We start from the raw sequence: 27,854 nt of genomic DNA, 5'->3' as shown, positions 1-27,854 counted from the left end.
CAAAGGCAGACATTTCTCCTGCTGGACTCTGAACTTGCTTCTCTACTTTTCTCTTTTGTGGTGCTGGGGAAGGACGCCAGGCCAGTCCACCGCTGAGCACACCCCAGCCTTCACCTTGTTTCTTTTCCTGGGGCTCGAACTCCTTTTGTGGTACTTTGAGGTTCTATTTCTTTCTTTCTAATTTTTTTTTTTTTTTAGTTACATATAGACACAATATCTTTATTTTTTTGAGGTGCTGAGGATCAAACCCAGTGCCTCACATGTGCATGGCAGGCGCTGTGCCACTGAGCTGCAGTCCCAGCCCCGAGGTTCTATTTCTTTTTTTTTAGTATGTACTTTTTGTAGTTGTAGTTGTACATAATAAATTTTATTTTATTTATTTATTTTAGAGAATTTTTTAATATTTATTTTTTAGTTATTGGCGGACATAACATCTTTGTTTGTATGTGGTGCTGAGGATCGAACCCGGGCCGCACGCATGCCAGGCGAGCGCGCTACCGCTTGAGCCACATCCCCAGCCCTATTTTATTTATTTATATGTGGTGCTGAAGATTGAACCCAGGGCCTTGCACTTGCAAGGCAAGCGCTCTACCGCTGAGCCATAACCGCAGCCCCTCTATTTCTTGATTTTAGTGATGATTAAGTATGAATGCCCTGTTCCCAAATCTACTTGGCAAAGAAACCTGCCAAGATCATACAGTGCAGAAAAAAAATCAGGTATAATACACAGATAATTCTCTAGAAGTTATGCTTTCTGGAAGGGCAAATCACGACCCGCTCGTGGGCCCCTGCTACAGGCAGGACTTGTAGGTGGCCCAAGTCCTCCCCGCAGTGGCTGGAGTGCTCCTCTTTCCACATGGAGGGCAGCAGCCAGGGGTGCACTACAGCATGGACCATGAATGTTCCCCATACACACTGGCACATCCAGTATGTGGCAAGGAATCTCACCATGTGTACAACTATGACATGCCAATAAAGACGGGAAAGGCGGCATACCTGTGGTCACAGACTGGTGGGAGGCTTGGAGGGGATGCCGGAGCCCTGGGTCAAGCCCAGCCCAGAGCCCACCTGAGGAAGACAGAGACAGAGGCTGGGTCTCCTGGGCCCCTCTTAGCACTATGGAAGCTGGCACGCAGTCTAAGAGCCGGTGACAAGTGTGCCCTTGGGACATTTCCCCCAGGGTGACTGCAGAACCCTGGTCCTTTCTTGTCTTCTGTTTCCAGGCATGAGCTGAAGTCTATCAAGTCCTCAAGCCATGGTGTGCTGCCCAGGACCAACAGGTCAGACTGAAACCTTTTTCTATGTGAACCGATTATCTCAGCCTTCATCACAGGAAAGCTGGCTTATTTATTACAGGAGAGTCCCCGGATTCCCACAGTCACTCCTCAGAGCAAACGCGAGGAAGGAGTCCTTAGTCCAGTGGTCAAGCTGCCCGTTCCCAGCCCTGCCCTCACTGCCACTGTGTGCAGGGCTGGGGAGGGTGAGCACTTCCGAGGAGGAAGTAAAATGTGGACCTACTAGAGAACCCAAATGTGAGGACTTTATGGTGACAACGTCAGTTTTCCCTTGGACTCAGGGTACAGATGCAGATGAGGTACTGAAGCTTACAGCTAATAAGATCTCTGTAGACCCTGCACTATGGGTGGTGCACTCCTCTAGTCCCAGCAGCTTGGGAGGCAGAGCCAGAAGGATCACAAGTTCAAGGCCAGCCTCTGCAACTTAGGGAGACCCTGTCTCAAAATTTAAAAAATGAAAAGGGACTTGGGTGTGGCTCAGTGGTTAAGCACTCCCAGGTTCAATCCTCAGTACAAAAAAAGAAAAAGGAAAAAAGATCATTGTAGAGATGAATGAGGAAGGAAAAAAGGCACAGATCATTCCTGCTCAGAGCAAGAGCCACCTCCTCTTCACACACCTACTTCATTTAGAAGTGAAGGTGAAAGTCATGGTTTAAAAACAGAAATCAAGTCCAGGTATCCGCGAGGAAGAGAGGACACAAAGTTCGGGTAGTAGAGGAAGCCAAGGCCACGCCGCAGCTGGCCAGTCGAATCACAGGCTGCAGCCAGCTGGGGAGGGGCCTGCGGGAGTCTGAAGGCCAGGGCAGGGCCCTTCTCCTCCCAATGGACATGCATCCCTCACCCGAAAGGCTTAGGCTGGGGACTAGTTTCTCCCTCTTTGCAGATAAACAGGCTCTTGATGACACCCTACTCTTCACAGGGACAAAACCACACTCCAGGGCACGTGACCCAGCACAGGGCTGGAGCAGGCTGGTTTCTCACCACAGCCCTGTGGATGGGCACCTTCCTTCTCTCCAGATGCCCCTGTTCACATGTGAGGGCAGCCTTGGTGGGCTCCAGAGACTGGCTTCAGGGCAGCACTTGGGGTGGCCATGGACAGGGTCCGCCTGGGCCGCTGGGTTCCTCTTGCCCTTTCCCTCACAGCGCAGCAGGCTGAAGGCCAAGGCCTTCCTCCCCACCTGCAGACCTTCAAGAGGCCGTTGGAGGGCAGCGGCCTCCCCTCAGACAGCCTGCATGTCGCTGTGGGGCCTGCTGCTGTACAGCTGCACAGCACCTTCTGTCCCCTCGGGCTCCAGTCAGGTCTCGCTGTGTTGCCTGGGCAGGCCCTGGACTCCTGCCTCAGCCCGCAGCACCAGGGACCACAGGCGTGTGCCACACACCAGGCCTAGGGGCGCTGTCTAACGCTGTCCCCTGGAACACATGCCCTTTACAGACTCTCAGGTAGACACGGCATGGCCCTGAGCCTCAGGGGGACAAGGTGCTGCCGTGGGAGGGCTCCGCTCCTGGGGATGGCACTGTGCAAGGCCTCCCCCACGCAGGGGAGGCTTGCTCTGTGTGCCAAGGCTCAGGCCAGGGGCCTGTGGCAAGGGTGATGCAGGCTCTTGTCCAGTCACCATGACCCGAGCGGTCAGCAACGCAGCTGTGGGGCAGAGCCACCCAGCACCTCAGCCCTCACCTATGGCAGCTGACCCCGGGGGTGACCCCCAGGAGCACCCTTACGGGCATGCTGGTCTGAAGGTGCCCAGCTCTGCCCTCAGGGGATATGTGTGGTGACACAAGGAGGAGTGTCCTTCAGGAGCACTGTGGGCTGGGAGGACTGCACCCTGGAGCACACCTTCCCCGGGGTTCTTGCCAAAGCCCAGAGCTGTGTGCTACGGGGAGGAGGCTGGAGAGACCCCAGGGCCTCCACAGGCCCTGCCTCCTGCCTCCAGCCTCCCACCAGGCAGAGCTCAGCCGTTCACCTAGTGCAGCACCTGAAACTCCTTATTTGTTGGCCAAGTGAGGGGCAGAGGAGGGTGAGAGCGAGTCTCTGAGAACAGGCACAGCACCCTGTCCTAGTTCTCGACCTCGGAGCCATTGGAGGGTACCGGGGCTCCAGGCACAAACAGACTCAGGCAGGCCCATGAGCACCCACGGAAGCACCCCTTGGGGCACAGACACCAACGCAGTACAGAAGACAGGGACCCAGGTCACTGCCATGCTCCTGAGGTCACTGCCATTCCCACCTTCCCCACCCTGTAGTAGGTTTCTTCCAGAATTCCAAGAAATGCCCTTCCCAGCCCAGCCTTTTTCCTGTTGGCACTGGAGACTGAACCCAGGGGTGCTCTACCGCTGAGCAACACCCCCATCCCTTTTTACTTTTTGAGACAGGGTCTTTGTAAGTTGCTGAAGCCGGCCTCTAAGTTTGAATCTTCCTGCCTCAGCCCCCTGAGTTGCTAGGGGGGCAGGTGTGCACCACTGCGCCCAGCAAAGCCTCTCTCTTTCAAGAACCACGAGATGCGCTTCATCTTCACACAAGAGCAACAGCAAAACAGTGCCCCAGAGGCCTAGTCACTTACACCGGAATCATGTGGACAGCAGGCAGCATCTCAACTCCCCCTGGAGGAGGCACTGCAAGCTGCTTTGTCTCAACCCCTGAAATGACACTGACCTCACCCCATGCTCTGTCCTCCAGCAAGTGTCAGAACAGGAAGGTCACAGCAGCCTGAGGGGTAGCCCTCAGCAGCCCATGGCACCGGGTGGCCAGTTGAGGGGCGGGGGTGTTTCAATGTGGCTTCGCTTTAGTCATTTTTGTTGAATTTTGTCATGGCTAGCACTGCCCCACAAGGTCCTGTCCTCCACCTGCCAAGTGAAAGGGAAGGGCAGCTCCTTGGCAGGCACTGGCTGGCCACCCCCTCAGTCATGGACATGCATCCCTTCTAGTGGAGGGCCTTGGGTGGCCCTGGGAGCTCTCCTACCCACCCTTCCTGGCCCCTGAGGTCACAAGGATGGCCTGGGAGACGTGGCTTCACAGATGGCCACTGCACACCACCACCCAGCAGCATGGTCACCTGACCCAAGCTTCTCAGAAGAGAAGGCCATGCTGGGCCCCGATTCCCTCACTCGCCTTAGGAAGTGCTCCAGGAGGCAGAGCAGGTAGACAGACATGAGTGTGGAGGGCACAGGAGGACATCTAGGTACACCTGCTCCGCTAGCCATGGGAAGAATTGCAATGATTATGCTCCTCAGCATGAACAAAGTTCTTGTGCCACAAAAAAGTAGAAAGGTCACTAATTAAAAGAAAACAAAGGATTTTTTTGTTGTTTGTAGAAAAAGAAACCCACATGCTTCTGACAAGTCTTTGCCAACTCCCCCACACACTGTGCAGGATGGGGGCAGGTGCAACGGGCACTGCTGCAAGTCCCAGCACTCAGGGGGCTGAGGAGGCAGGATTGTGTGAGCCCAGGAGGTCAAGGCCAGCTGGATTCAACAGGAGGGTGAGACCACTTCTAGGGAGAAGCCTCAGGCTGGTGCCCAGTGTCCCCTCGGCCGGTCTTCCTGCCCCCGAGCCTTGTCTCCTCCCCCCCCACAGTGGCAGAGAACTCATCACTGAGGACAGCATGAAGAATGGGGAAATGGGCAGCTCCAGCAGGAGCCAGAGGGACAGTGTCCTTGGCCAGCACCTACAACCCGAGCAACCTTTAGGACCTGCTCCTGGGCATGAGTGACCCTGGGCAGACCAGTTTTCTCCCATCCTGCAGGTGTGGAGGACAACAGTCGAGCTCCCTGATGCTCATGGCGGTGCTGGGTAGGAAGCCAAGCGCCCCAGGGGGGGCACGAGACCAGGCACTCCTCTGGAAGCATCTGCTACAGTCCCTCAGAGAGGAGCATAGGAGCAGCAGGAAGACCCGTCAAGTGGACGGCCTCCCTGTCAGAGCAGGGTCAGTCATTGCAGGGATGTCGGCTTTGGAACAGACAACTGTGTTCTTGAGAATGAGAGGAAATTCGAGTCTTGGACCAGGAATGACAGCCCTGTCCTCTCAGACCGAGTCTCCACCGTCCCACCCTCCCAGGAGTGAGATGGGAACTCCCTGGACTCTCCCTGGACTCTCCTCCCACTGGGATCAGGATGAAGGACTCAGACAGGGTCCTGACACGGCCCTCTCTTCCTCAGTAGGACGTAGCCACCTCCACCTGAGCTTCTTATTGGCTACTTAGTGCAGTGAGGCTGAGCTCAATGATGCTTTCTCCCTTGGTTTTTTTGAGACAGGGTCTTGCTCTGTTGCCAGGCTGGTACTGAACTTGGGCCTCACGCTTCCTCCCACCCCAGCCTCCTGAGCAGCGGGGACCACAGGCGCAGCCCAATCCTGGCTCGTCAACTCTTCACATATAAGATCTCTCCCTCTGGAGTCACCCCGAGTCGTCCAGGACACCACTGTCAGCAAGGAGCCCGACGCGGGGACATGTCTGCCCTACAGGGGGCTGCACAGCTCTCCCTGGAGGATGAGAGCCCACTGCCCAGCTAGGGCCCCAAGCTGCAGACAGAGTGACATGGAAACAAGTGGCAGAGGCCACCGAGGGCCATCCTCTGCCGACAGGGGAGGCAGGCCTGGGCACTTCTCCAGAGCAGACCCTGGGGGAGGGCATCGGCAAGAAGAGCAATAGGGTCTGGAAAGGCCCCTCCAGCTCAGTGTGAGGGACCCGGACGGGTGTCAGGGTGTTCTGGCTGGCAGAAGACAGGCGTCCCAACCACTGCACTCCCGCGATACTGAGAAGACACCCTGCTGTAAACATGGTGGTGTCCTATGGCCGTCCTGGTACGTGGCTTTGGCATCAAGGCCACATCTCCAAGAGGCGCGGGGAGCTGTTCTGAGGAGGTCTCCACACCCCCTGGCAGGCGCAGGGCAGAGCCCACACGCCCGGTCCACATGGCTGCCCTGGGCCCAGGAGGGCACCCTCATGCCCATGCAGCGGCCTCTCGGGCAGCAGCCTCACCGGTACCTCTCTCCGCCTCCTGCTGAAGCCCTGGCTGGACCCCGCCAGCCACAGGTGCAGGCTGCCATGCCCAGGAAAAGGCGTGGGAAACCCGTCCCTGTCCTGAGGGCCACAAGCCCTGAGACTAGCCCTGAGGCTGCACCTGTCCCAAGAAGCTGTGCCTTGGGACTTGGTCCTGCCCTGGGTTCTGGGACAGCCGCAGCCCCTGGATTCTGGGACAGCAGAGCAACCGAGGAGGGGCAGGCCTCCCTCGCTGCTCACCACCAGGTGATCTTGAACTCGTAGATGGGGCGCTTGCAGTAGTAGTGGTTGACCAGGTGCTTGTCGCACACCCCGATGCACTGGTGGTCCACCGTCAGGCCCTGGGCCGCCAGGTCAGTGACCAGGCAGTGCAGTAGGTCGTAGACGTCTGCCACGGCCTCCCAGGGCCCAAAGGACACGTCCACCTCACAGTGGTGCTCGAAGAGCTGACCATCACTCTCGCTCCGCTCGAAGCGTAGGGAATTGAGCAGTGGACACTCGTACGGCGTGATGGGCATTTCCTCCTTGAAGACGCAAACCTTGAGCTTGGCAAAGCGCGCCTTGCGCTGCACTGCCCGCAGCCGAGCTATCTCCACGATCCGCTCCAGGTGGTCTACGGGCAACACAGTACCAGTCATGGGCAGGGTGGCAGGGGCCGAGGGAGTGCCCGGACAGCGGGACCTCGGGACCGAGGCTGAGCTGGGGCGGGGGGCTGGGGGCCCACTGGCACAAGCCTGAACAAGGTCATGGCTCCTGGAGCAATAGGGGGCCAGCGGCGGAGGCTGCCCTCCGAACACGCTGCCCCGCAAGCCAGAGGCCCCTTCAGCCTGGGCAGGAGTCTCCAGCACCACCCAGGGAGGATGGAACCTTGGACCCCCTTGCTCTGGCGGGAACCCAGGCCCTGGAGTCCCAGACACTGACCCGCGCCCTGTGACCCCCCCCCCCCCCCCCGCCGCCCCAGACCGACAGGGCCCTTGACCCTCACCTTTGTAGTAGGGCATGAGCCCCAGGAAGGCCTGGCGCACCTTCTCGCCCTTGAGCGGCTGCACGTTCTCCAGCTGCTCCAGCAACGGCCCAATGGCGTAGTACTGGGCCTCCTTGTGCACTGCGCGCACGCGCTCCCGGGGCGGCAGGTCTCCCGAGCGCAGGAAGTTCAGCACGTCCCTAAGTGGGGAGAGGACAGGGTTGGCCAGAAGCCCACCAGGCTGGGCTGGAGCACAGGGCCTGGACCAAGGCCTGCAGTACCGTGTGGTTAAGTGAACCTGACCTCCACTTTTACAAAATAAAATAATAAAGCGCCTCACAACGTCTCAGGCTGACACCAGAGCATCAGAAAACTCCCAGTGGTGTGACTAGTTGCCTTAGTCAGTGTCGTCATTACTGTTGTCCTTATTAGGAGCTCACAGGTACGGTGAGAAGATAGGATCTTTACATGCACATACAGATGTACCGCTTTCACACAGAAGGTCATGACTGAAGCAAGTCCCCGGGTGCAGGAAGGAAGGAAAGATGGCTTACCATCCAGCTGCAGCCCCCACCCAAATGCACCCATCTCGATTATAAAATCCAGTTACCGGTGTAAGCAGGTAACACATTCTCACAACCACCACCCAAACCCAGGTACAGAATGACTCACCTCCAAGGTTCCCTGCCCTTCCAGGTCAGTCCCACCTACAAGGTCGGCTGGGTGGGCCTGAGACTCACAGGGCAGGCTGCAGCTCTCCTAGCGACTCCCCCTCCAAAATACTGGCTCTCAGATGTACCTGCACTGCCCAGAGGGTCTGCTCCTGCTCACTGCTCCTTTCACTCCTCATTTAAGTAGCACATCACTGAAGGTGATGACTACTCTCCATTCATCCATCCTCCGGTGATGGGCGCTGGGGCTAGCTCCAGCTTTTGGCTGTCACAGAACATGACAGACCCTCCTGGTGAGGTCTCTGTGACAGGCGCTAACTTCTCCTGGGCACTGTGGGAAGTGGCGGGCACCCAGGGGCTGCCGCACTTCACACTCCCACCAGCTTGGCCTGGACATGCCACCTGGTGCCCATCCCCACCATCAAGGAAACAAAACGTTGGGACCAACTGGTCTCAAGACTGAAAAAAATCACATATATTTTCGTCAAAAAAATTCCATCCTTCTAACTCTGTTTTCAGATTCTTTGAGTTAGTGCTGAGTGTTCCGCTCCACTGCTGATGGGATGGGAGGGGACCGGCAAACCCAGGACCCAGCAGTGACCTCGGGAACTGGCCTGCAGCTCAGTGCAGCCTGCTGGTGAGCACTGGAGACCTGTCGGTGCCAGCCGCTGCCCACTGCTGCCCACACAGTCCTCTCAGCAGCCTCAGCGTGGTGCTCTCCACCTCTGTTCTAAAGGACCTGGGGGTCCAGGGAGGTCCCGGAAACTTCTGCTGCACGAGACCAGCCACCAGAGGCACAGACCGGCTGCCTCTCAGCCCACAGCCACAATGCCCAGGCCTTGGAGGTATGCAGACCACAGCGCCCTGTGCTGACCACAATGGGGACTTCCCCAGGAGGCACCAGCGCAGCCTCTGTGGGTCCTGGAACAGGAGCTGCAAACCTCTGCTTAGGGTGCACCACTGGCCACTGGGGCCCGCAACCCAGGCATGCTGCCACTTCTTGCCTCCTGTTGTGGCCTGGCCAGGGTCTAGCACATGCCAGCTATGGCCACCTGGGTGTGGGCATTTGGCCTGGGGTCGAACCCTGACCCCCTCCTCATAGCCCCTTCTAAAGCTGGTCCTCAGGGGCTGGGGATGTGGCTCAAGTGGTAGCGCGCTCGCTCGCCTGGAATGCGTGTGGCCCGGGTTCGATCCTCAGCACCACATATAAACAAAGATGTGTGTCTGCTGAAAACTAAAAAATAAATATTAAAAAAAATTCTCTCTCTCTCTCTCTCTCTCTCTCTCTCTCTTAAAAATAAATAAATAAATAAAATAAAGCTGGTCTTCGGGGGTCTTCAGCAAACCTTCAGGCGCTCTGAGAAACAAGACCTCAGGGCAAGGCCAGCTGAGAGTGCCACCTGCAAACAAAGACCTTTTTATAGTTCCACGAGTGAGGTGACACTTTGTTTTCTCAGCATCAGAGGCAGCTGACAGCCCACTGGGACACCCAGATGCTTCAAAGCAGATCATTGGCCAGAAGCTTCTTGCTGAGCACAGAAGTGATCCTTCCCCCAGTGCGGGCAGCACAGAGGTGCCATGCTGCAGTCTGCCTCCCTGGACACGTGCTTCAAGGTCAAGGACCACACTGGTTCTGAGTCATCTCCACTCCACTGAAGGAACAAAAATCCCAGCCAAATACTCTGAAGAGCACCTGGCCAGAGGTCACACCAAAGCTCCTCGATCCTGAGAGTCCATGAGGCAGCCCTAACTCCTCCTGTCACCAAGAGAAACTGAGGCAGAGAGTCCTAGGATCTTTATGAAGCCTTTCCTTCAGAAGTGCTTTTCTTTTTGCCCTTGAGTGTTCACATCTTTTAGTGTTAAAATCACAGGAACAAAGGTTTGGTCTGTTTAAGACTTTTCTTGGCAAACAGGTATGGCATGCCAATCAGCCCCACCTCAGCTGTCTCTGTCTTATGACGTGGCCACGCTGAGCCCAGGATCCCAGTGCTCGGTGAGATCACACCTGGCCTCTCTAGGCAGGTGACTACTACCCAGGAGTCAGACTGCACAGGTTAGATGGGATTTGTTTTGTTTTGGTTTTGGTCTGGGTGTTGCAGCCAGGGGCTTAACCACTGAGCCACATCCCCAGTCCTTTTATATGTTTTATTTAGAGGCAGGGTCTCGCTGAGTTGCTGAGGCTGACCTTGAACTCACGATCCTCTACCTCAGGTGTGCACCTGGATGCCCGGCTTCCGTGTTTCATCCCATCCAGCTGGTGTGTGATGCTGGGATCTCTCTGGTTGTCCTGTCTCCACTGGCAAAGCAACTCAGAATTCTGCCCCAATGCATGAGCCCATTTACCAACCCCACGTTACTCCCCTGCCCTCTAGGTGCCTGGTGCCATGCTGAGGCCCCAGACCTGAGCCCAGGTAACTCACTTGCCAGGACTGCAAAGTGGACGGTGGATGGAGACGTACCCAAAGTGTGTGCCATCTCGGTCGATGAAGTACCGGCCCTCTGCGTCTGTGGGGATGTAATGTCGCCCGCTGAACATGGCAGCCAGCATGGTGTCCTCGTAACGCCGCAGAGTGGACAGGCGTGTTGTGAAGTGAGCCCCTCCGATGTTAAGGGGGACAACCTCAGGAAACTGGAAGGAACAACCAGAGCCCTCAGGCAGAGGGGGCGAGTGGGCTTCCCACCTGCAGTCTGCTCGGTCTGCTGCTGCCACCTGTCCGCTCAGCCTCTGCAAGCCGAGCCCCGGTCTGGACGGTCCTCTCTTTCCCCTCCCTCCTCCTCCATCTTCCAGTTGCTAAGTCCTGCATCCCACCCCGGGAGCTCATAATCAGGCCTCTGCTCTCAGAGTCCAAGCCCTCCCTGTCCTCCCTGCACTTCCTCAGCTTGTTGTCCTCCTGCCCTGGCTCGCACTGCCTTCTGTGACCGCTCTTCCTCTGTCCACTAGTCAATGAAATCACCCCAGCTGGAGGTGCAGGCTGTGCACTGCAGAGGGGACCTTGGATGAAGGTGACCTGCCAAGCTGCCAACCCGTGGGTCTCCTCTTCTGATCCACTCTAGGCACCAGGCAGGTCCTTCTCAAGGCTCCTGTCCAAGTCCCTTCTCTGTGGGTCTGGCTGCTCCACTGCCCCTTCTGCCCAGCACACTCACCCCCACTCCACGCACAGTCCTGCCTCAGCACCCAGCACAACACGCTGCTGACCTGCTCCACCAGACCTCGGCTTGCCAAGGGGACAGCCTGCCAGCAGCAGAGATCAGCAGATGTCTGCTGAGGGTCCAGCCAGTCCTCATCCCTCCCTTACTCCATTCCTGTCCCACTCACTCTGCAGAAAGAGACGATCAGTCCCCAGTTCACCTGAGGCCTGGGAGGCAAGGGCTTGGGGAGGACAGAAAGACAGACTTGCTCTGGGAAACTCAGAGCCCTACAACGTCAGGTGGCCTTCAATTGCTGTGGCTCCCACCAAACTGCAAAGAGATGAAGTCAGGCCTTTAACTTCTCCAAGGCTTCCTCCAGGTCAACTAGAGTTCTATCCCGGCAGTGCAGTGGCGTCTCCCTGGCTCTAGTCAAAGTCTCTGTGCATCTATTCAGGCAGTCACATAAGGTTGGATGTAAAGATGTGACGTGATACACACCTAAGGCCTGGCTCACAGTGAAGACCTGAGGTTTACAAATGGAGGAAGGAAGGAAACAAGCAGATTTTGTAGGTATGTGCTGACTCCCATGCACCCAGAGGGTGCTTCCTCTACAAGCCTTCTTCACCCATTGGATGTGCACACCAAGGACTCAAATACTGTTTTGGAATAATAATACTTTATATTTCTGGAGCTCTTTTAAGCTTTTCTAAGGATATGTGATACCAAACTATGTATTTGTTCCATGTTAGGGATGAGAATTGAAACAGATGAAAAAAAGCTGCAGAGAGTATGTGTAGAATTTGGCTTGTCTTCACAGGTTTCCAAGATGCCAGGCATTCAGGGCTCTAAGTCTTGCCTGCACCTGTCTCCTCCCCAGGTGTGTGTGTGTGTGTGTAGGGGGTGCTGGGAAATCAAGCCCAGAGCTTTACACCTGCCAGGCAGATGCTCTACCACTGGGCTACAGCACCATCGTGAAAAACAGTAATGGAGGGCTGGGATGCAGCTCAGTAGTAGAGCGCTTGCCTAGCATGTGTGAGACCCTGGGTTCAATCCCAGAACCACAAAGCAAAACAAAACAAAGGTAGACGGGTGTGGTGGCACACACCTGTAATCCCAGTTATTGGGGAGGAGGAGTCAGGAGGATCACAAGTTCAAGACCAGCCTGGACAACTTAAGTGAAATCCTGTCTCAAAAAAAAAAAAAAAAAAAAGGTAATCAAAACACAGTTTTGGTGCTCACTCGGAGCACTGGCGCTCCAGTCTGTAGGTCTTGTGCCCTTTCCCTCAAGCCACATCATTTCCTCAATGACAGTGCACAACACTATGTCTCTGCTGGCTATTTTTCCCAGTTGCAGAGAGTATGTGTAGAATTTTGCTTGTCTTCACAGGTTTCCAAGATGCCAGGCATTCAGGGCTCTAAGATGCTCTTTGTAGCCCAGGGTCTCACCCAGCCCAGCCCTCTGTGCCCAGCAATACTCCTAGCCTCTGACTTCAGGGTCCACCCTCCTTACCCTTTCCCCTGAGGGTCTCTTTAGTGATAGTATGGTACACACAATTAGAACCAGTGAAGCAACAGTGCAGGGGCACCGCAGCTGCTGGGGGAGACTTCTCTTCCTGCATCTGCTCCTCACCTGCAGGTAGACCTGCCTGCACCTGGGCAGCCTCCCTGGCTTCTCTGGAAGACCCCATCATCTCCCGGGAAGAGCGGGCTCACCCACCCCGCTCCAGACACAAACTTAGGATGCAACCTCCCGGCCTCTGTGGACTCTGGCCAGCTGGTGTTGGAAGGAGGGGTAGGGACACACCTGACCTGCCACACCCAGTGGGCTTTGCAGGAGAACAGGGAAGCTCCAGTTGCCCCTGCCCTCTCAGGTGGGGCTGCCAGCACCTGTTCCCCACCCCTGCCCCAGCCCACCCAAGTGGGTCCTGCTGCAATTTCCCCCCTTTCAGTATTGCCTGCATCTGTCCCCTCCCCAGGTCGGTCCTGCCTGCACCTGTCACCTCCCCAGGTCGGTCCTGCTTGCACCTGTTTCCCCCTTTCAGTCCAGCCTGCACCTGTCCCCTCCCCAGGTCGGTCCTGCCTACACCCGTCCCTTCCCCAGGCCGGTCCTCTGCACCTGCTTCCCCCGCCCGGCCCCAGGTCGGTCCTGACTGCACTTGTTCCCTCCCCAGGTCGGTCCTGCGTGAACCTGTCCCCTCTCCAGGTTGGTCCTACCTGCACCTGTCCCCTCCCCAGGTCGGTCCTCTCTGCACCTGTCCCCGCCCCACCCCGCTCCAGATCGGTCCTGCCTTCACCTGTCCCACTGCCCCGCCCCGCCCGGGTCCGCTACCTCTTGTGGCAGCAGTGGCAGCGCGTGGCCCGCCTGCGTGGCCGTCGGCGTGGCCGGCTCCAGAAAGTCGTCCTCGGCGTCGGAGCTGGACATGGCACCGTCAGGGCGACGGCTGTCTGGCTCCCGCCCCGTGACTACCACCATCCCTCTGGCTCTGGGCGGTGGGCGCGGCTGCGGGCGGGGAGGGCGGTGGCCGCGGGCTCTAGCGCCGGGCAGCGCGGGGCATGACGCGGCTGCGGGGCGGGCGGAGCAGCGGAACCTGCGCGGACCGAAGGCAGTGGCTAGCAGCGCGGCCCAGGAGGCCGATCCCCGGCCGCCTCCTGCCATTGGTCGAGGCCGCTGCGACTCCGCCCTGATTGGCAGCAAGCTTGCCCAGTGGTGGAGGCAGCGCGAGAGACCTGCGCGGGCGCGGCCTATGGGAGCGGGCCTGCCTGCCTGCCCCGCTCCGATTGGTGCTCCGGACGCGGATGCGCGCTCGCGGGGGCGTGCTCGGGGCGGGCGGGGCAGCTCCCCCAGAGGACGCGGCCTGAGGATGGAGGATGCAGCTTGGGCACCGCGCGGACCCTCCGCGTGGATGCGCGGTACAGTCCGTCGGCGTCCAGCTGAGCCCTTGCGTTTCGTTGCGTGACCCGCGTTGTGGGCGGGGAAGCCGTCTGGGCCGGGTCGCCCTCCGAGACCCTCCTAGGGGTGGAGGCAGAAGATCCAGTTCCTCACGTGATCCTCCGGAGTTGGCAGGAAAGGAAAGGAAGCTGAGAGGACCGGAGTCAGGGAGGTCAGCGACAAGCGGCTGGAGCAGCACTTCCACCGCTGGGCCAGTCGCACTCCGGTTGTAGGAACTCCCTAATCCAGAGCTGCGTCAGAATCGCTGCAGGGGCCTGGTGCAGAGGCCAGCCCCGGTGTCGCCCCAGCACTGATCCTGCCGCCTGGCGCGTCCCCTCCAAGAGCACCGCCCCATAGTAAGGCCCCCGAGGCTTCCTCTTATCTGCCATTTCGCTGTAACCTTTTCAGAAGTACCAATAACAAAATTTTCTCTTTTCACCCTTACCATTAGGATGTTTCAGTTTGTAGCAGAAATCTCAGCCAAAAGCGGTGTAGAAAGTAAGAGTGTCATTATCTTATGTAACAAGAAGCCTGCGCAGATCTAGGGTGGTCCCTTAACTAACTCAACAGGGGCCTTAAACCAGCTTCCTTGGTTCATCCACTCTGCCAAGTGGCCTCCCCCTCAGGAATCCATGGGAGAAGACCACAGAACTGGGCTGGGCTGTGGCCAGTGGCAAAGTACTTGCCCAGCGTGTGTGAGACACTGGGTTCAATCCTCAGCGCCACATAAAAATAAAGGTACTGTCCATCCACAACTCTGTCTGTGTATCTATATTTCTAAGGATATTGAAGGATCACCGGGCGGTTGGGACGCGGCCCCAAGGCTAGAGGATGCAGCTTGGGCACTGCACAAGGACATTTTTCCTATCTGAAGCTCTTCCCCCATCTGCCTTCTTGCACCTAACTGGCACTTGACCCCCCATCTAATGGGCCAGCTGACCCCAATACAATAAGTCCCAGAAAAACCTCTATTCACAGTCCTGTCCCACCCTAATGGATCATATGTATGAGATACATATAAAGACCACAGAACTCAGGGAGTTGTTTCTTCGAACAAGGGAGATGTTTCTTCGAACACTCTGAAGGCAAGGCTGCAGGGACAAGCTCAGAGTGGGAGGAGGGGAAATCTGTGTGCAGTCAGCTTTATGTGGCTGAAATGTTTGTTTCCATGTCTGCTGAAGATTTCTGTTAGGAATGAAGTTTCCCATTTGGTTTTGTTTACTAGTTCTGGGGAAATCCAAGGTCAGCAGCTGGGGTGAGGGCTTACAGGGTGAGTGGGATTATGGCAGGCTTTCTGGCAAGACAGGGCAGTTTGCTGGCAGCAAGGATTTCCAAGCCAGATCACAACAGGGACCAGGGAGCCTTGAAGGAGGCCTGGTAGTCCCTGCCCATGCAGAGGCTGAAGCTCTGAGATCCCAGGCAGGTATAGCCCTGGGACTACTTCTCCAAAATCCAGCCACAGGACTGGCCCACAGTCAGCCAGTCTTGTGATGGGCAACTGGATTTCGTGTCTGCTTTCTGCCGTGGCCCCCAAGGAAAGCACTTTCTGTCTTTCCTTTAGTAAACAGTTTTTGTATGTTGACAAGTCTTTGAAGTGCTGATTCAGCTTCTGGTTTTCTGTCCTAATTTTAATTCAATGAATATTTTAACAAGAAACAAAAACAGAAAAAAAACACTCATTCTTCCTCTTACCTTGTCTTTATTGTAAATTTGATGTAGATATTTTAGACATATGAATGCTTATGGTCAATCATATAGTAAGTTCAAACCCATGGACCACCCGACCCCAGCCCATGAAAGGCACCTGGCTCCCACCATCAGCAGGAACTCCTCCAGGGCATCCCACAGAGGCTACCATGGCATGCATACTGTGTTGAGCTGGACGACACGGCACCAAAAAGTGCAAAACCCCACTGGTTAGAGGGAAACTGTAAAGAAGACACCCCCTACGGCCCCCGCAGCCTCCACCCCTGTGGCACTGGCCCTGGCAGAGGATCTGCCTCCTCGTCCAGTGGGCACCACGTACTCGCTCCTGACAGTCATTTCTGTTTCCCAAGCTGAATCATCAAGTTCCCACTTGAGCAGTGCAGCTGATCCTGGCTGTTTGGGGATGTGCAATGAGTGGAAAGCTGTCCTTTGGCCGCGGCAAGGAAGAACCACTCTCCAGGGCTGTTCTGTGACAGCTCTGCTGCGGACTTGGTGTCACGTCAGCTCTTGTCACTCCGCCACTGGAGGCCCCATGGGGACTCCTTCCTCACATCCTGGCAATCACGCCAGAGTCGCTGGGCTGGGCCTGGCTGTCCACTCTGTACAGCCCGCCAGGGCCTCCTTCTGAAGAGGGGAAGAAGAACATGTGCCCCAGTGAGGTGTGGGCGCTCTGCTAGCACCTCAAGTTTGACTGAGGCCACTAGACTATCCTTCTGTCCTTCCCCAACCCCATCGGCCTGGGCAGCTCTGCCTTGCTGCCCCTGTAGAGGCTCAGGGTCACACCATGCGCCTGCCCCCCCCTTCCACCTGAGACCCAGCCCTCTCTGGGACACCTTCAGACTTCTCCCCTGCCTTCTCCAGCACCCATGGCCCTGTGAGCTGGTCAACTGCTGGCCCTGCACATGCACTGCTGGCCCCTGGTGCCCTCATGGTGTTCTCATAAGCTCCGCTTCCTATTTCCAACCTAACCCCTCTCTTCAGGACCCTTCCTCGTTCCAGGAGCCCCCTCCCCTGGGAAATGGTAACTTGGCTAATTCCCTCACTGGAGGCTCTTGCTTGCTCTCAGTCTGTCTGCACGACCCTCCGTCTGGAGGAAGAGGTGCTCTGTGCTGGGTTTGAGGCTAATTCCTCTCACTGGAGGCTCTTGCTTGCTTTTCCAGGATGGAAACTGCTTCATGCATTGACCCTCCTTTCCTCTGAAAGTCGAGTCTTCTGTCCCTTTTGGCTGCTGTGGCTAAGGCCTATTTCACTCATGGGCCACTTGTTCCTTTAAAAAGCAAAGCCTTCTTGGATCTGCAGCCTCCTGCAGGTAGAGCGCTGCCTGGTGAAGTAGGAATCGTCACAGTTCACCATGGTCTCCTACTCACTGCCTCCCACGGAGGCTGGGCTTTGACTGCCACTTCACTGAAGTTCGGAGTGGCTTTCTGATGCCAGACCCAACTACTGTGCAGCCCGCACTCTCTGAAGCATGTCTCTTGGAATCCCTTCTCTGTTGAAGTCCACGACCCTGTTTGGCACTTTCCCATCCCCTTGGACATCGCATCCCCTCTCTCCTGTTCTCTGTGGGAGTTGGACCCTGGAGTCAGTCCTTGGCAAGTGCCCTTGGTGCCTCATCTGCATCCACAATTCCAACTGCCATGTGTACATTAGAGATGGCCAGATTTCCTCCTGGTCCCACATACTACTGACAGCGCAAAACTCCACAGCCAAAATGTGACACATCATTTTCCCACCATATGTCTCCCTAAGGAGTCTCCCTCAGATTCTCTGTCTTCTCCTTCATCCACGGGGACAGAAGGAGAAGCACGGAGACTGACTGAGGAGGTGGAGTAGGGGGGTCGGCCTTCCTGTGAGCTCCAGGTCTAGGAGAGGCTGGGAAGGTGGGGCCTGAGGGTCAGCCTTCCTCTGTGCTCCAGATCTAGGAGAGACTGGGAAGGTGGCATTGGAGGGTCGGCCTCCCTGTGAGCTCTGGTCTAGGAGAGACTGGGGAGGTGGGCCCGAGGGTCAGCCTTCCTGTGAGCTCCAGGTCTAAGAGAAACTGGGGAGGTGCTGTTGGAAGGTCGGCCTTCCTGTGAGCTCCAGGTCTAGGAGAGACTGAGAAGGTGGTGTTGGAGCGTTGGCCTTCCTGTGAGCTCCAGGTCTGGAAGAGATTGGGAAGGTGGCATTGGGGAGTCGGCCTTCCTGTGCACTCCCCATCAAGGAGAGACTGGGAAGGTGGCGCTAGAGGGTTGCCCTTCCTATGAGCTCCAGGTCTAGGAGACACTGGGGAGGTGGCGTTGGAGGGTCTGCCTTTCTGTGAGCTCCAGGTCAAGGAGAGACTGGGAAGTTGGTGTTGGAGTGTTGGCCTTCCTGTGAGCCTCAGGTCTAGGAGAGATTGGGAAGTTGGCGTTGGAAGGTCGGCCTTCCTGAGAGCTCCAGGTCAAGGAGAGACTGGGAAGGTGGCGCCAGAGGGTCAGCCTTCCTATGAGCTCTGGTCTAGGAGAGACTGTTGAGGTGGAGTATTAGGGTTGGCCTTCCTGTTAGCTCTAGTTCTAGGAGAGACTGTGGAGGTGGGGCCAGAAGGTTGGTCTTACTGTCCGTTCCAGGTCTACGAGAGACTGGGAAGTTGGGGCCAGAGGTTCGGCCTTCCTGTGAGCTCTAGGTCTAAAAGAGACTGGGGAGGTAGAGTAGGAGGGTCAGCCTTCCTGTGAGCTGCAGGTCTAGGAGAGACTGGGGAGGTGGGGTTGGAGGGTCTGGTTTCCTGTGCGCTCCAGGTCTAGGAGAGACTGGGGAGTTGGGGCTGAGGTTTGGTCTTCCTGGATGCTCCAGGTCTAGGAGAGACTGGGGAGGTGGGGCCAGAGGTTCGGCCCTCCTGTGAGCGCCAGGTCTAGGAGAGACTGGAGATGGGGGGCCCGAGGGTTGGTCTTCCTGTGGTCTCCAGGTCTCGGACAGACTGGGGAGGTGGTGTTGGAGAGTCAGTCTTCCTGGGTGCTCCAGGTCCAGGAGAGAGTGGGGAGCTAGGGTTGGAGGCTTGATATTCCTGTGAGATCTAGGTCTAGGAGAGCCTGGGGAGGTGGTGTTGGAGGGTTGGTCTTCATTTAGCTCTAGGTCTAGAAAAGACTGGGGAGGTGGGGCTGGAGGTTCGGCCTTCCAGTGATCTCCGGGTCTAGGAGAGATTGAGGAGATAGGGCTGGAGGGTCAGCCTTTCTGTGCGCTCCAGGTCTAGTAGAGACTGGGGAGGTGGGGCCAGAGAGTCAGCCTTCCTGTGAGCTCCAGGTCTAGGTGAGACTGGGGAGGTGGTTTCAGAGGGTTGGACTTCCTGGGTGCTCCAGGTCTAGGAGAGACTGGGAAGCTGGGGAGGGAGGGTCGGCCTTCCTGTGAGCTCTAGGTCTAAAAGAAACTGGGGAGGTGGCACTGGAGGGTCAGCCTTCCTGTGAGCTCCAGGTCTAGGAAAGACTGAAGAGGTGAGGCCAGTGGGTTGGTCTTCCTCTGAGCTCCAGGTCTAGTAGAGATTGGGAAGGTGGCTTTGGAGGGTAGGTCTTCCTGTGAGCTACAGGTCTAGGGGAGACTGGGACGGTGGGCCCAGTGTGTCGGCCTTTCTGTGTGCTCCAGGTCTTGGAGAGAGGTGTGGAGCATGGCTGAGCTCAACTCCCGGCTGCTGCACCCACCTATCCCAGGTGCTCTGCAGCTCATTCTTCCGCTGTCTGCGTGGCATCAAGAGCTGGCAGCTCAGAGGTGCTGCTCTCTTGTCTCTGACCCACTCTGAGTGGCACACACAATGCCAGAATGCCTTGGGTCCTGTTCCTTGTTTGACTGACCTTCCAAAGCAGATGGGTGCCTGTGAGATTTGGAGGGCAAATATCAAAATATATTCTATGGAGTTGAGATGGGGCTTCTTGCTCCTTCCACTGGCAATCCTGGTCGTCCAAGGGCTAAAACTTTTCTTTTTTGCTGTGGCTCTAGCATCGTTCCCACTGTTTGTCTCTCTAGCTTCCTGGATGTCAGCAGGCAGGATGGAGGGATTCATTCTGCTCTTTCATGACCTCTGGACTATCTCCAGAGTCCAGCATGATGCCCAACACATGGCAGAAACTCCATGAATAGACAAGTTTTTGTGCCAGATCAAATTTAAATAATTGCCTCCCTGCACAGATTTTTCTCCTCTATTTTATGGCACTGTCAGCATAGAGACACAGGCCTTGGTGTTGATGCCACAGGCTGACTGGTGGAAAAGGACTCCTCCCAGTTGTGATAGGTCCTGGGGTCTAATCCAGAGCAGAATATTCAAGGAGAGCCCTTTGATATGGGGTGCACACTGGTTACATGATATCTTCATTATCTTCTTCATTTATTTGGGAGAGTCCTGGGGATGGAACCCACGGGTGCTCTACCACTGAGCCACATCCTGGCCTTTAAATTTCTTTTCTTTTTTTCTTTTTTTTTGGAATTTTTGAGACAGGGTCTCTAAGTTGCTGAGGCTGGCCTCAAACTTGCAATCCTTCTGCCTCAGTCTCCTGAGTCACTAGGATTACAGGTATGCACCATTGCGCCTGAACCTCAGATATCTTCCTTGTGCTAGACGACACGGGCCCCTAAGTGCTCCCTATATGTAGACTTTAAATTTTTTTTTTTTTTTTTTTTTTTAGTAGTAGTTGGACACAATACCTTTATTTATTTATTTATTTCTGTGTGGTGCTGAGGATGGAACCCAGGGCCTCACACGTTCTAGGCAAGTGCTCTACCACTGAGCCCCAGCCCAGCCCAGCCCATATGTGGACTTTTATGATTGTTGTATTATATTTTCCTTCATTATTTAATTAAAATAAAACAAAAGTAGCATAAACTATGATGTGGAAACCACTCTCCAGAAGCCCATGGACAGGGACCGCGTGGCTGTGGGTTAGGGTCCCCAACTGTCCTGAGGCTGCCTGCTGCTTTCAGGTCCCTGCTGACACCTGGTGGAGCCCTCCTGGATGGCCAGCGTCCTGGAGCTCTTCCCAGTGCTCCCTTGTCCATGCCTGCCCTGCAGCATTTCCTCTGTGCCAGCTCAGGTGGCTGAAGTGTCTGTGACTGCGGTAAGATCCCACCGAATGGAGAGAGGAGAGAGTGGGGCTCAGACGCAGTCCCCTAGTCCTCATCTCTGGGGCCTTGACGCGACCCCAGGGCCCTTCTCCTGGTAGGCATCACCATCTGCTTAGACACCATCCTGGACTTGAGGCTGGGGGGCTGCTTCTTTCAGAGGCAACACAAAAATGGGGGCTACCTGGGGGCTTCCAGGAGCCCTGACATTTGTCTGGCATGCAGCTGACGGCTCCTGGAGAGATTGAAATGACCCCTGAGAGCAGAGGGCTGGGTGGCCGCACTTCAAGCTCCCAGGCTGTGTGGCTTCTGTCCTGACCCCTGACACCCCCCACCCCACCCCCACCCCTCAGCCGCAACCCCTGAACCCCCTGGACCCTTCCTGACAGCAGGACACAAACCACAGATGGGGGTGGAACTGAGCAGGTGTGGCAGGCTGGGCTCTGGCCCCAGCAGGAGATCAAGTCTTGACCTCAGGGTGGTCTTTCCAGCTGAGGTCCCCGTGTGCCCTGAGAGTGGATGCTCTGCTTCCTCCCTGACTGAGTTCCATAAGAACAACCAAGGCCAAGGCTTTTTTTTTTTTTTTTTTGGTCCTGGGGATGGAACCCAGGGTGCTCCACCACTGGGATCCTCAGCTTCCCAGCCACAGGGGTTCCAGGCGTGAGCCACTATGCTCAGTGAAGAACCAAATTCTGAGATTATGAATGTTACTAATTTTTCATCAAAAAGGTAGACTAAATAATGAGAGTCCTTAGAAAATCAATAAGTTGAAAGTTAATGTTGGTCTAGCTAGATGTGTAGCCTTGGTAAGTGACAGTATTACTCAAAACCACTTTTATATCTGTAAGAGTAGATGGTTCAATCTCGGGATTATCTAAAAAACTCCCTCATTTCTTTTTACTTTTTTTTCCAAAAGTATTTGTCAATCATAACACATTTAAAAAAAGAGGTAATCAAAAGAAAACAAAGATGCCCACTGTACCCATGGAGAGGGGCCATCACCAGTGTTTTGGGATGTGCATTGTCAGTGGGATGTCAGTTTAGCATCCTACTTATTTTTCTGTTTTCTTTTTTTTTTTTTTTGTACTGGGGATTGAACTCAGGGACACTTGACCACTGAGCCACATCCCCATCCCTTTTTTGTATTTTATTTAGAGATAAGGTCTCACTAAGTTGCATAGCACCTCGCTTTTGCTGAGGCTGGCTTTGAACTCACGATCATCCTGCCTCAGCCTCTCAAACTGCCAGGATTACAGACGTGTACCACCATGCCTGGCTTTTCTGTCTGTTCTTTTGAAGTAAAAATGAGTTCAGAGCTGAACATGATGTCACATGTCTGTAGTCCCAGTGACTGGGGAGGCTGAGGCAGGAGGACAGAGAATCTGAGGCTAGCCTGGGCCACTAAGCAAATCCCTGCCTAAAAAAAAAAAAAACAACAAAAAACCCAACATAGAACGAAAGTACTTTGTAGTTTGTATTGAACAACTTTGTGACTTCAAATTATCACTTAATTTAGAATGAACATTTCTCTGCTAAGTAATTTTGTACATCATCATTTATTATTTATTTTTATGGGTAGAATTAGTGTTTCTTTTTATGTCTTCACATTTAGTAGCTGAGTGATAGTCCATCATGTGGGTATCATAATGCATCCGACCACTCACCTCCATGGTTTGGTTGTTCCAGACTTTCTCTTTTCAGGCACTGCACAGCATGGTGTGTACTCAAGACCCTTCCTCCCTCTCACCTTTCAACCTTCTCAGGTTCTGCAGTCGTCCCAAGTTGGGCCAGCAGAGGGCGTGGTGGGCTTTCCTGCTCAGAGCAAGGCCAGGAGGCTGTTTTTCTATAGTACTTGTACTGTGAAAATTATCCCATTTTGAATCTTCAGTAATTATCCACAAACTCCAAAGGGATAATAAAAGTTATTAATTTTTCTATCAAGATCAAACACACACACCCCCAACATTCAAAGTAGTAAACTGTGAAGACTTAACAAAGGAATGAAATGGCCTGACCCCAATTCAGAATAACTGAAGGAGCACTCTGCTTCATGCAGGGTGACAAAGTCTCTGTGGGGGTGGCAGGGGGCCAGTGACAATGCAGCAGGAAAGCAGACTCAACCTGAGGATACAGGTGGTACCACAGCAGGAGTCTAGACTGCCTAGGATTCACAGCTCCTCAGGAATGAAAATTTCGAGGCAAAGCTGAACAGGGTGTTGCCATTTCTTTTTTCTCTGTGGAGCTGGGGAGCAGCCCAGGGCCCTGACAGTGCTAGCAGGCGCTCTACCCCAGCAGGCATCTAGCGTGTCCCATCTGTCACCCACCAGCCTTTCTGGTAGGCAATACCATGCGTTTTATTAGATGGTGCTGCAAACAGGGGTTCTACATGCATCTTTCTCAACTCTCACTGAGATCATGAAGTCCTGAGGGCAGTGACCTGCCTACACTTCTTGGCACACACAATTATGCCCACCAAATTACTAAGTCCAAGGTGGGTACTTAGCAAGTTGTCATTCAGCACTAATGACGGTTTCTATTCTTTGTAAGATGATCACCGAGGGGGACAGTAATGGTTAAGGCCCAGACTCTGGAGCCAGGCTGCCTGGGACTGTATCCGGACCCCATCACTTACCAGCAAAGCACTTTACTTCCTGAGCCAATGACCACTTCTGCTATGTAGTGAGAGTACTTACCCAAGAAGAGTCCTTGGAAGAATCAAAACACGCTAATGGTGCTGTGGGCAGGTGCAGGGGCCTAGGCCTGAGGGGCACTCGGTAGCTGGTTCTAGGGTGGCTGCTGAGGGGATGGTGCTGAGGTCCTCCCTAAGTTCTGACTCTTGAGGCTGCTGTTCTTCATGCCTCCACAGTCACTGAGGACTGCAGCCTCCATCCTCCCAGGTCCCCTGCCACTGTGTGTGGTGGCCGCCCTGCCCCATAGGCTCTCTGAAATTATAGGCCCACATTTGCCCTTTACCCTCCTTGTGCAGGGCTCCACTGGGCCCCACCAAGAGCTGTGACCTCCCGGATGTCACGTTGCCCTTGGACAAGGCTGAAGCTGATCTCGTGTACCCCTGGTAACAGCAGTGCTTTCCTCCCAGGGCTCCCACAAGTGTGTTCAGACCAGAAGAAATGAGGCTGTGTGCATTCAGGCGACTCAGTGGGCACGGGAGCATGGCGTCCACTCTGGAGGACAGCAGGGAGTGGCAGGGCTGTGGAGTCATGTCCCTGCTTCTCTGTGGTCTCCTCTAGCACTCTCCTGTCCACTGACAGTGGGTTCTCCAGGGTGGGCAGTGTGGGGCACACACACTCCAGATGTCCCTCAGGAATGAGCCTGTGGCAGGCTCTCCAGGGACGTGGCCTCTTCCCCAGGGGTGGACAGAGCTGAGAAGTGTCTGTGTCTGTATCTTTACAGTGTTTGGAATTCGCAGAGATGACTAGGACATCTGAGGAAGTGAGACTCAGGGCACTGAGCCCTGGTGAAGCTGGGCAGGCGCCCAGGAGGGGCTGAAGGAGCAGAGGGAAAGGCAGAGGGGGCGCGAGACTCTGCCTTGGTGGTGGGAGAGTCACGACGTCTTGAGGCACCGAGTGTCAGGCATCAGAGAATCAAAGAGGGCTTGGGAGCAAGGGACTAACATAAACCAGCGCCCGATTGAGGACCTGGCAGCTGTGTGACAAACTGATGTGACTCCATTTTTGAAAATAAATAAATAACAGCAGCTTCTACCTCAAGGCCTAAGAAAGGGGGTGTGACCCTTGTCCTTGGAAAAACCCACAGGGCACTCCTAAGCACATACCCATCCTGCTGAGTTGTTTGTCTGCAAATAACTCAGGCTAGGTGAGGACCCATAGCAACCTCCAATCAGCATGAGTCAGGGAAAATACCTGGGATGCCAGATGACCCCCCAGTAGTTTATGGTGGTGATAACATGTTGGGAAATCATGTAGTTTAGCACGTACACGCCTCGTGGCCTAAATCAATCAGTTCAAAGGAATCCCCCTCTTGTACTAATCAATCACTCCTACCCAACTTGTTCCCGCCAGTGAATATGCTAATCAATGTTAAGAGTTGTTGTCTGACTTTCCAGCAGTGTGGAATGATTTGCTGTGTGATGTTGTGACCATAGAGTATCCCCCCAAAACCTATAAAATCTCACTGAACAAAGGACCGGGACTCACTCCCTGGGACAGTTGCGTAGGGAACGATTGTGAGTCCAGGCTTGAGCTTGCAATAAAGACTCTTGTGTGATTGCATCGGATTTGGCTCCTGGAGGTCTACTGGGGTCCCACGAATCTGGCATTACACATGTCACTTCAAACTGAGGGGCAGGGCAAGGGGTGAGCAGGAGGGGTGCTGGGGCCCACTGGGAGAGCCAGGCTGAGGTGGGTGAGGAGGTGGAGGGAAGGGGGTAGGTTCTAGGGGTCCTCTGAAGTTGGGTGGGAAAGACGGTGGGAGTCAGGTAGGACCCGGGGTTTCGGCCTGAGTGGCAGGGGAAAAGACTGCAATTCCTGATGTGGATCGACAGGAGGTGGACAGGGGTCGGGCAGGATGAGAAGACACCTGGCCACGTGGGTACTCTGACACAGTCTCTCTGTTCCATGACAATGGCCTCCAGAACAGGCTGGGAACACCGACTCCTCCACTCTGAACACAGCGGCCAGCGAGGAGCAGAACAGGATTTGGACCACGGGCTGCAGCACGTCTCTATGAATCATGCAGGACTTCATCGGGAGGTGAGGACGCCTGAGGGGAAGGTCTGCAGGGTCCAGCTTAAAAGAACCAGGTCTGTGCTTCTCTGAAATCACCAATGAAAATACGCAACTGCAGAAATGCTCCACATTCAAAGCTTTTATTTTGAAAAATAAAATACAAAAGTCATTAAGTTGTAAATGTATACGGTAATTTCCCAACTTCTCAGAAACAATACAATGAATTACTTAAATAATTAAGATATTTAATATTATCCACATCAATACATTTAAACAGGCACAAGTGTTCTACGAAACATTGGACCAAGTACAGACAACCTATCCCAAAATGAAACTGCCCATTTTGCTTACAGAATACCATTTTTAAACCCTCCCCTTGAAAACAAAGCTTGGAATCTGTTAAGAAAAGATGAGGACAAGAGTAGGGCTAACTGAGGGCACTGTCCCCTGGCTCCTTATCCACAGGAGCGGACACCCGCCCTTGGCAGGAGGGGCTGGAGTGCACAGGAGACGGCCGGCTGCCTGGGCTCCGCTGGGCTCCGCTGGGCTCCGCAGCTCCCTGGGGCAGACAGACAGAGCATTAGGACTCCCTGCCTCCGCCTCCATCCCTGCAGGCACTGAAGGACTGCTCCGCGCACCTGCAAGTGACTTCTGTGCAAAGCGCAGAGGCAGCCCTACCCTGGGCACGGCTCAGTGAAGTCACTGAGGGTACCACATCCAGGGTGCAGCAGTCACCTTGATGCCCTGGCCATCTGAACAGGTGCACACCGAGACCCTGCAGAGAAAGTGCCAGAGAGCATGGGCCGCACTGAGATGTAGAGGGACCCAAGAAACCAGGGACGGGCATGTCCCAGGATGCGCGGCAGCCCCCAGCTTCCCTGAGGGCTGGGCACCCACAGGCTCAGTCAGCAGGCCAAGGTGGAACGCTGCCCTGGGCGCCCCAGGGCCGGGTCAACAGGCAACGCCTTATCTCATGGACCAGCCAGTGGGTCAAGGAGGCCCCTGTGTGTCGGCAGGGCTGGGGTACCACCTGCAGATGCTGAGGCCACCTGGGTGAACAAAATCATCCAGGATGTAGGACAGCGGTTGGACATGCAAGTCTGTATGCAAGAGGGCATGCAAAGGGTGTGCAGAGGACATGGTAGGGACACGTAGCATCTGCACCTTGGAAAAAAGGCAACTGTGATTCTAAAACCTATTAACTCAGTGACACAGCAGCGCTCCATAAACACAGCGAACCACAAAGATCTCCCACTCAATCTCTCTTACTTAACTTCAGTTTTCTCATCTACAACAACAGGAATAACATGGGGTAGGAAAGACAGTGGAATGAGAAGGACATCATTACCTGAAGTACATGTATGAAGACACGGACGGTGTGACTCTACTTTGTATACCACCAGAGACATGAACAATTGTGCTCTATGTGTGTACTATGAATTGTAATGCATTCTGCTGTCATATATAACAAATTAAAATTAAAAAATAAGTTAAGAAAACAGGAATAATAGAATTTACTTGCCAGAATGCTTTGAGAACTGAATGAAATTATATATATGTAACTATATATTATGTGAACATAATTAATAGATAAATAAAAACAGAGTGCACTTGTGGGGCTTATGCCTGGTTTGAAGAATGCACTCAGTACATGGTTATTACATAAAGTAAAAATAAAAGCAAAAATCAAGCCAGGTGCAGTGGTGCATGTCTGTAATCCCAGCAACTCAGGAGGCTGAGGGAGGAGGATTGTAAATTCAAAGCCAGCCTCAGCAACTTAGCTAAGGCACTTAGCAAATCAGCAAGACCCTGCTCTTATCAAATATAGAAAAAGGGCTGGGGATGTGGCTCAGTGGTTAAGTGCTCTGGGTTCAATATGCAGCACCAAAACCCAACTAACCAAACAGAAAATCAGCAAGCAAACTAAAGAAAAAAATCACGATCATGTGTTTAGAGACACTGTCTGGGCTCCAAATGACCTGGGGTGTGAGCACTTGGGAGCAGCTCTGCCAGGAGACCTGGGTTCAGAACCAGCTTCACCACAATTGACCTGAGGATGCACATGCACCCAGTCCCCAGGGGACTGGGAAGGCGTGCTGGCCACTCACACTCAGCCCTTACAAGCCATCTCAGACAGCATGATACACTAAGTAGAGCAAGGGCCAGGCACAGTGGCCCACGCCTGCAATCCCAGCTACAGGGGAGGATGGGGAGGAGGATTGCCAGCCTCAGCACTTAGCAGTGAGATCCTGTCTCAAATAAATAAATAAATAAATAAATAAATAAATAAATAAATAAATAAATAAAAGTGTAAGGGCAATCTTGAAAAACAAAACAGAAGAAAAAAATCTCATACACACATACTCGTCCAAGTCCAGCAGAAAGAGCAAGCAGCAGGGG

General features: G+C 54.5%; 2 protein-coding genes and 1 long non-coding RNA gene across 3 annotated transcripts in view; 1 reads left to right on the top strand and 2 right to left on the bottom strand.

Annotated features, from left to right (window-relative positions):
- Positions 1–1,485: 1,485 nt before the first annotated feature.
- On the bottom strand, positions 1,486–13,728 carry Kctd7 (potassium channel tetramerization domain containing 7). Its single transcript, XM_076839837.2, has 4 exons — positions 13,384–13,728; positions 10,385–10,554; positions 7,276–7,454; positions 1,486–6,903 (listed from the first exon to the last, which is right to left on the bottom strand). Exons 1-4 carry the CDS (start codon positions 13,708–13,710, stop codon positions 6,527–6,529), a joined length of 1,053 nt encoding a protein of 350 aa, XP_076695952.1. The 5' UTR covers positions 13,711–13,728; the 3' UTR covers positions 1,486–6,526.
- Positions 13,729–20,616: 6,888 nt separating this feature from the next.
- LOC143384943 (uncharacterized) lies at positions 20,617–27,702 on the top strand. The gene is made up of 3 exons (XR_013154579.1): positions 20,617–20,744; positions 25,361–25,528; positions 26,755–27,702. It is a non-coding gene; the product is annotated as an uncharacterized LOC143384943 (long non-coding RNA).
- Tpst1 (tyrosylprotein sulfotransferase 1) overlaps positions 25,582–27,854 on the bottom strand; it is a 93,382-nt gene continuing 91,109 nt past the window's right edge. The window contains exon 6 of the mRNA XM_076840110.2: positions 25,582–26,013. The gene's annotated coding sequence lies outside the window, so the exon portion shown is untranslated. The remainder of the gene's footprint in view (positions 26,014–27,854) is intronic.

This window comes from Callospermophilus lateralis, chromosome 19, assembly GCF_048772815.1.
Source record: "Callospermophilus lateralis isolate mCalLat2 chromosome 19, mCalLat2.hap1, whole genome shotgun sequence".
In the NCBI taxonomy this organism is placed as follows: Eukaryota; Metazoa; Chordata; class Mammalia; order Rodentia; family Sciuridae; genus Callospermophilus; species Callospermophilus lateralis.
This window is presented reverse-complemented; position numbering and strand designations above follow the sequence as displayed.